The sequence below is a fragment of the Morone saxatilis genome, unplaced genomic scaffold (assembly GCF_004916995.1).
Source record: "Morone saxatilis isolate NCDOM2014 unplaced genomic scaffold, NCSU_SB_2.0 Contig24, whole genome shotgun sequence".
Lineage (NCBI taxonomy): Eukaryota > Metazoa > Chordata > Actinopteri > Moronidae > Morone > Morone saxatilis.
Window position 1 is genome coordinate 4,161,008 of NW_023339807.1, and position 8,270 is coordinate 4,169,277.

The 8,270-nt window shown below is 39.8% G+C and overlaps 1 protein-coding gene across 4 annotated transcripts in view; it reads right to left on the reverse strand.

Moving 5' to 3' along the window:
* The window catches only part of LOC118336017 (vacuolar protein sorting-associated protein 13B-like), a 313,914-nt gene that overhangs the window by 256,660 nt on the left and 48,984 nt on the right, over positions 1–8,270 (reverse strand). For all 4 annotated transcript variants that reach the window (XR_004797093.1, XM_035672549.1, XM_035672551.1 and 1 more), the window contains 3 exons: positions 6,627–6,796; positions 5,683–5,877; positions 2,304–2,428 (listed from right to left, as the gene is read on the reverse strand). Coding sequence is in view for 3 of the 4 variants with exons in the window: in XM_035672549.1 (XP_035528442.1) it covers positions 2,304–2,428; positions 5,683–5,877; positions 6,627–6,796 (490 nt within the window). In the remaining variant the exon portion in view is untranslated. The remainder of the gene's footprint in view (positions 1–2,303; positions 2,429–5,682; positions 5,878–6,626; positions 6,797–8,270) is intronic.

An 8,270-nucleotide genomic window follows, 5' to 3' on the forward strand; every position in this document is an offset into this window, starting at 1 on the left:
GCGAGGTGTGAGGGAGAGGGCGCGAGAGGTGTGTGTGTGTGTGTGTGTGTGTGTGTGTGTGTGTGTGTGTGTGTGTTCATCTGCATCTAGGGTTTTCCAGATGATGATTACTGAACACACAGTGGTGGAGTGATTTTTACCCAACACAAATCTGTATGTCAAAGACTGAAAGATTCTTTCAGTTGTTGCTTTATCAACTACATGTGCTACAGAGTTATTTCAGTGTTCAGACAGAAGACAGGACACAAGCAAGCTACTCATTCATTCTTTACAGTTACAGTTACTACTTAACTAACACATAACCCTAACAAGGCCATTAAATAAATAAATAGACACCTTTACATACATGAAAGAATGGAGAGACAGGTTTCAATTTCAAAATAAAAGTTCATTACAACAATGTAATGATAGTGACAATGATAAAAGTAAAGCCTTGTGAAACACTACACACAGATCCATACTAGAAGTAAACTGTGAGACCATTCATCCAAATAAATTTTTTTTCCTTTTCTCTCCTTCATTCAGCCTCTTCCATGCATTCATCCATCTTTCCTGCACACCCACTCTACTCAACTAATCTATTCTGCTCCTTCTTTTGTGCCCTTTCAGTTCTCTCCATTCTGTCTCCAATTGGCTGTTTATGGGATTTTTATTAGTGTAGTCATTCTCTTCCATTCTCTTTGTATTTTGATAGCTTTGACATTTAAAGACTCTAGATTAACTCCTTGTCCGTCTCTTTTAAATCCTCCATTTGTCCGACTGTTCCACCTCCAAACGCTTACTCCTCTCCTTGCCTTCTTGTCCTCTCTTCAACTCCTAACCTCTCTTCACCTCTCGATGGGACATCCCCAATGAGTCATTTTATGTCTGGTACAAGGACAGGGATATAGCAATATGTTTTTTCATCTCCTTAGACAACGTTGTCTTATTTTCCTCTCCTTGTGTTTCAAACCATCTGAGAAATTGTTGCAGTTGTTACCCGATGACTCTGTTTTTCTGTTTTCCTCACTGACCGCCGAAGAAGTGGCTCATCCATCACTTTAAATACCCTCTGATCCACTGCCCACAAAAGGCTGCAATCCTCTTCATAAAGTACAATACATGAGCCTGACAGACACTGTATACAGACAGCCAGGCATGCATATAAACACTCCCAAACATGCATACACATAGGAGGTGCACACCCAAACCTTTCCGAAATAAAAAAACCCAACATTTTATGTGTTTGCCTCCTTCACTTTGGTATGCATCTATACTGAGTTCAATTGATGGATGATTGTTACCTATAATGCCACCCATGGGTGTTGTATAATGTAAAACATCCCTACAGTCCTTTTAGCTAGCAAACAATGAAATTTACATTACATATACAGCGCCTACTTGTAGGAATGTGTTGGCCGTGACAACATTTAGGAGGATCTATTGGCAGAAATGGCATAGGTATGTTGTCATTATTGTTAATCACCTAAAAATAAGAATTGTTTGTTTTTGTGATCTTAGAATGAGCCTTTTACATGTACAGACGCTTTGGCTCGCCTTCCACGGAGGCCGCCATGTTGAACCGCCATGATTCTACAGTAGCCCAGAACAGAAAAACCAAAACCAAACACTGGCTCTAGATAGGACTGTTGGATTTTTTTCAGGTTTTTTTTTTTAGGCCCCCATAGCTTCTCCTTAGAGAACACTTACAAGGGGAAGGTGAAGCAAGGTGAAGCATTAGTCAGCCTGCCGTGATATTCTGCACACCAGACTTGTAAGTTGCTCAACATTTAGACTGTAAATCTTTTTGGAGGCCTTCTCAGGATGCCATGCAATGTCGGGATGTTTTTATTTGAACAAAACACCCAGAAACTGCCAAGAGCAGCGCTTCCAGGGAGACAAAACATTTTGAGACACTCGTTTTCCACCTTGAGTCATCTGTGTTGGGATTAAATCGGTGCTTCAGAATTCAACCAAACATGAAGCAAGTATGAGCACAACAGATAATAATCTAGACAGATGATGTGATGAGTAAGTGAGAAATGAATATGGTGCAGGATTGGGCTCAATCAAAATCATTTTAAAAAAAGGACAAATACCAAATGTTAAAGCCTATAAACACTTTGGGGTAGCAATGTTAGTAATAACAAATATACCATATCAAAATCAAGTAATCTGCAGTGCAGTGCAATTGTTTTTTTCCCCTCTGCTTACCTTCTAAATCAATTGCAGTTACGGAATTAAATCTAGTAATGTAAGTTTACAAGGAGAACTCTACCTGCCTCTGCACTCAGATTTCCATCCATATTAACGCGGAAACTCACCAGTATGCAGGCATCTGGATCAGCTTCCCATAGAGTGCAGTGCTGAAAGAAGGGATGATGGGGATGAGAGGCAGGAAACCCCCTGTACTGTCCTGGCATGTCAAGCCTGCCTGGAACCCAAACACCTGGAAAGAAAGACAGAAAGAAAGGGAGAGAGGGTAAGGAGAAGACAGGGGAGGGAAAAAAGCAGACATTGAAATTCAGCAATGTATAGATCAAACCATTTGCTGGATCCACAGAGAAAAAAAACATGTCAGCTCTGATTGAGTTCACACAGCTTCTGAATAGAAAACACAGGAGCACACAGCCAGCATTGTTGTTCTCTCATCTCAATTAACCAATCTGACCCTATATGTTTTAAGCAGTCCAAATCTTACAGCGGTCCATATTACAGTCACTGTTAGAAATATCCTTGTTGAAAATGAATCTGTACTGTATATTAGACAAATACAGACAGCTGCAACTTGTTTTTTTCCTGTAATAGTATTTCAAGGCATTGATTACATGGCAGAAGTGATATGACCTCTGGATTGTGATTCAATGAGGATACACATTACTGGGTCTTGAATGCACTCTGGGTAAAAAGTCTGCGGGTAGTTCGTGCAGCTCACTAGCACAGTTATGTTTAAGAACAACTTTCAAGTGGTAATTAGAAAGTACAGAAAAGGTGGTAATAAAAAACATTGCAGACTAGCTGTAGTGATCACTTTAAGAGTTAAACAGAAGAAGGAACACTGTGCTTACCGTCGCCACGCACTTTATACTTAATGATCAGGTCAATATCACTCCAAGATTCCAACAACTCTGTTGAGTAACATTAAGGTATTTTTCCCAGTAAGAGATTTTTAGGCTCACTGACCTCAATGTGGTGTCTTTTAGTGACAACGTGTCTCATAATCATAATCTCATTAGAGAAGCTCCGGATGGTCACATAGCCAGCAACATAATGTACTGCAACCTCAATGTTTACATACTGCTAATAGTGAGCATGGTGGATGAAGTCCTGTTTAATATTGGAGGTAGTAGATGATGGCTGGGCCCAGCTGTCCCACATGCAGCTGCTGTATATGCACAGAGCAGGATTCATTCTATTCATTCAAGTGAAGGTCTACCAAAGCGCTTTGCTGTGCAGATGGCCCAGCGCAGACAGACAAAACTTTGGACAAAACAAAAATGGAAATTCATTTTACATTCATATTACCCAACAGAACAGTGTATCAAGTTGAATTGTATGATTGCCAGATACAGATGTAGACATAATAAAAATCTCAGTTTGAAATGTAAGCTCAGGGCCATATAGCCACAGACTGATTCACTGCAGCTTCCTCTGGGAGATTTCTAATTCTGTACTCTTTTCGGCAGCCTGAAGCAACTAGTTATTCAAATAGCTCAAGTTTGCAATTATGATCGGTCTATTTACTTCTATGGCCTCCTTGTTGAGCAAACAGGCTGACTTTGAGTTCTTGTCTACAACCATGGAAAAGTGAGACAATGGCTAACTGCTACCCTCAACACAGACACCTTAGCTTTGACAGCCAGTGTCAATAAAACACAGATTAAGATAAGCCTTAGTTTATACCCGTTTCAAATCACTTCCTGAAGTGGGTGAATTGTGGCCAGAATGACCTCCACCCTGTCATGATCCCACTGCCAAAAATCCAGAGGTAGAATTAGTACCTTGGCAGATAGAGATGCTGATTGGCTGATTGGTCAGAATGATCCTTGGCCACTGACCAGTTGACTGTTAACCCTGCAGTGACCCTGTGATAAGGACTACCAGCATGATGTCCAGCAAACATCCTGCCTTAAAAAAACACAACTAGGCCATACCAGGCCAGACTGGGCCACCCTAGATTACTCCAGATCTGTTATCCAGGCTTCCTAAAAAGGTAGATTAGCTCAATTTGCTACAGGCTTCATAGTTCTATATGTACTCAATGGGACATCAAGTTAACTATAAATACAACCTTGTATAGTTTATCTATAGGTCAATTTGAAAAGCAAAGTGGGGAGACAAAAATGTACTTTACTGTAGATACTGTAGCCTCAAATATGGCTTTACTTTAGCCTGTATTTAAATAAATGACCAATCAAATGGTGTGTATGTAAACAATTCACGTGACAGCAACGTATACAAAACGCTAAGACACACTGGGAGGAATAATGGCATTTCTAAAGGCTTTGCAATTAACTCATACACTATTTGTACAGAGGTCTTAAAAGTTGTATATACATTATAGTAGAGCTTTTTTTAACCTTTAAATGTTGAGTAAATGGTCTAACAACAAATGGTATGAGTAGTGGGTAGAAAAAGCTCCTCACAGCTGATTCAGAAATTTCTGAGCTGTCTCATGACTGCCCCCCATCCCCAATCCCCCTTAATAGGAGATGCCAGGATTTTATAATAGCCCAAACTGAATCAATCTGATAAAGTATGCATGACCAATCATTTTCCCCAGGGATTTTAAACGTATTCTTCGAAAAACCAAAAGATTTTGTCTTCGGCGCCAATTTGATGTTATTGGCAACTTTAACTTTAATCAACAATGAATTTTATCTTCAGAGCTTCACACTACCAGGCAAAATATCCAATCAACACAGTAACAGGGGGATGTCACAGCTGCACAATACAAGCCAGTAGCATATAATCAATGTTGGTAGCTGAAAACCATGAGCTAAACCAGAGTTGGACTGGTGCTCATCAGGAAGCTTAGTGCTGAGATTTTTATGACCAGGTGAAAAGGGGTCATCAAGGTCATTAAAAGGGTCATTAGGGTCTTTCAAAGTAGAGTTAAGACTGTGGTAGTGTGGTTGACATACAGACTTTGGACTATAGTACACAGAAACTGAACTGCACAAGTGAACAAATCCGTATTTTTGTGTCAACTTGAAAGATGATACATAAAGAGACACATGTAAAATAAAATGAAATAAACAAAAAAGAGACAGACACAAACCTGCGCTAATTAAAAATGGCAAAGGAGAGGAAAAAGGGAGTTTTGCATCCACTCTACCAGTTGTGCACAGTTATTAAAATAACTGGTATAGTTTCTTATCTAATAGTATCAAACACAAAACAAGCCTCAAATGTACAAGTTAAGACTTTAATCTAGATTTCCTGATTTGTTGATTGTTTTCTCTTGGTAGCAACTGACATTAGGTTGGTTCAGTACACTGATCTGCTTGACCTTTTAGGAAAGATCAGGTGCAGATATAGGATTCAGCTTTTACCTAGAAACAACTCTGCACAATGACAAAGTTCATTCAAATTATTATTAATTGCACAGGAATCAATAGTTTTGTTTGCCATAGGTCCCATTTTTGTTTTGTGACTACAGAAAGGACAGCTAGGATTTGAGTAGAATGTTGTAAGGCTCACCTTGAGGTAGAGGTGTGCATAGCAGTGATGCAGCAAGTTGTCGGTAGGCTGGCTGAGACTGCTGACAGTGCTGACCAGCTCTGGAGCATACATGGGCACAGAGTGTTCAACATTCACCCGTTCCACCTGGAACTGCACAGAAGGTAGAGGCCGCACCGGCTGAAACACTGGTATGTTGACCGGTCCAGGTGCAGTCTGGGAGATTAAAGATATAAAAAGTGGGAAAGGGATTTAAAAGCGAGAATACATATCATACATACTGCTCTTGTTGCAGTCCAAATTCAAAATGTCCATATTATATTTAATTAAATCTAAATTTGTGACATAAATTCTGCATGATTTTTTATAATGATGTGTGTAATGGCTGAATTAGATGTTTGAATTGTATCTTTTTATGCACTTACTGTAGAGTAGTATAGGAAATAGTCTGGAATAATACAATACAATAATACTGAACCAAAATAGGTGGTTACAATACAATAAAATCTGATCTTTTTCCCCCTCACTACAAGAATGGAGAGTGTATCTATCTCTGATAGTCATATAACACATTTAAACCTTTTTAGCAAGGCATTTACCTCTTTGAAGGTGCAGAAAGCGCCTTATATCATTTGTTCTCCTCCATAAGTATCATGGCAATCAATATTTGTTAAAATCCAAGCTACATATCAATGTTGCCTGTTCAAATAAGTGTACAGAAGCTTCCATTTCAATAGTTGCGTTGTGTACTGTACAGATGCATTGCAGCACCAGAAGTGTCTGACCACCTTGTGAGCATATCATTCTTTCTGCCTTCCGCTTCATATACAATATTTTCACACCTTCATTTTATGCAACACAATCACCTATGGCATATTAATGACCCTTCAAAAACAGGTTCTCAAGGAAGAGAAGGACAAGAATAGAAGAATGTATGTAGAACAAAGTAGGTTTGTGTGCACTACCTTGCGTCCCATGATGACAGGCATTAGGGTGTGAAGGAGGTTGAACTCTGCCATGGAGACGGTGACTGAGACTTGGAGCAGAGTGAGACACGTGAGTCTGGTTGGAATGAATTCCTCTAAGCTTGATATCTCCTCTGGAGTAGCTGGGCCATGGCTCTCCTCAACCATTTCTACAGAGACAATGACACAACAGAAAGAATTATGTTAGCTTTGGAACAAATACTGTAACATATTGCGGAGGTACAATAAAGGGAGAGGGTGTAAGATTAAACATATCATTACAAAAACAACCTTTGTTTTACACAAGTGACTCTAACCTCAAGTATGTGACCTCTGGTGCATTATTTGAAATAAAGTGATGGAGTGGGAAAGGCCAGAGACATTTGGATATGAGGACTAAAGATTGTTTTACAGAGAAAGAAGTTAGCTGTAAAGCACACCAATTTCTTAGAGTGGGCGCCTCTCCTCTACGCCTACAGCATTAAAACAATAAAAAAGTGTTTTCCAACAAAAACCACCACCTCATACACTAAATAAAATAAACATCACTATAAAAGTACTGGCATTTCCAAGCGATATTCATTACAGTGGCTGTTTCCCAGTAGCTTTGTTTTTGAACTATCTCATAAAACCACTCATTCAATCAATAACCAGAAACATCCGGAAAGGCGGAAAATGAAGTGAACCAAGTCAACATGGAATAGAGGCTAGCAAGGTCAGTGCTCACCAAAGTAAGGAGTGACCAGAGCACTGAACCACTAGACCATGCCCAGGGCCTGAGGTGGACCAAAACCTGAGCCCTTTGTTACTGAACGGCCTTGGCTCTGGTCCCAGGACATGGGTTTGTTTCAGTTCAGTAAAGGTTCTGTTGGGCTACATTCCCAGCTCCAAGGTGGGCTCAGAACCTGATCCCAAAGCTGTTTTGGTCTTTGGCCTACCTCCGCAACCCGCATCAGGTTCATCTGGCAATGCCATGTCCAATCTAATCATATGCCAGGGCTCAAGTCAATATCTACAGTCAACATTCAAATTACAAAAAACATGCAGCTTTCAGGGTACATAGAGGCATGATTACTCACACTAAGACACTTTCTATTTAAAGCACACAGAAAAGGCAAAAATATGACAAAAAAGAAAAAGAAGAGTGCACGCTAACAAGCACAGAACTGTTACACAGATCCAAAGCTAGTTACTTTGTTCTTTCTATTGTTCTTAGGAAATATATAAAAAAAAAAACATTCACACAAATGGACACACTGCAAGTAATTTGTAATTTGGAACCTCCTGCTCTAAATAGGACAGAATCTGATAAAATACACCAGCCAATTTGGCTTCTATTTATAGCTAGTTTTGGGGAGGATTCTTCCTGAGCTCTTGGCAAAGAGTGAATGCGAAGTAAAGATAGTCATGTCCATGACCTCCTTGCCTCTACCTCTCTCCTGGCAAGCACACCTCATTAAGCCAATGCTGGAGTATAGAGCACCTGTTACCAAAACCATTTGCAGACCAGACAAAACCTGGACTGTCCCAAAGACAGTCTAAGATCATCTGTCCTTTACACTGTAGGGCTATAGCAATGAAAAGCACTGTACAGTAAATGTGACCCAATATTAGCAGAGTTAATACCACACACACACACACACA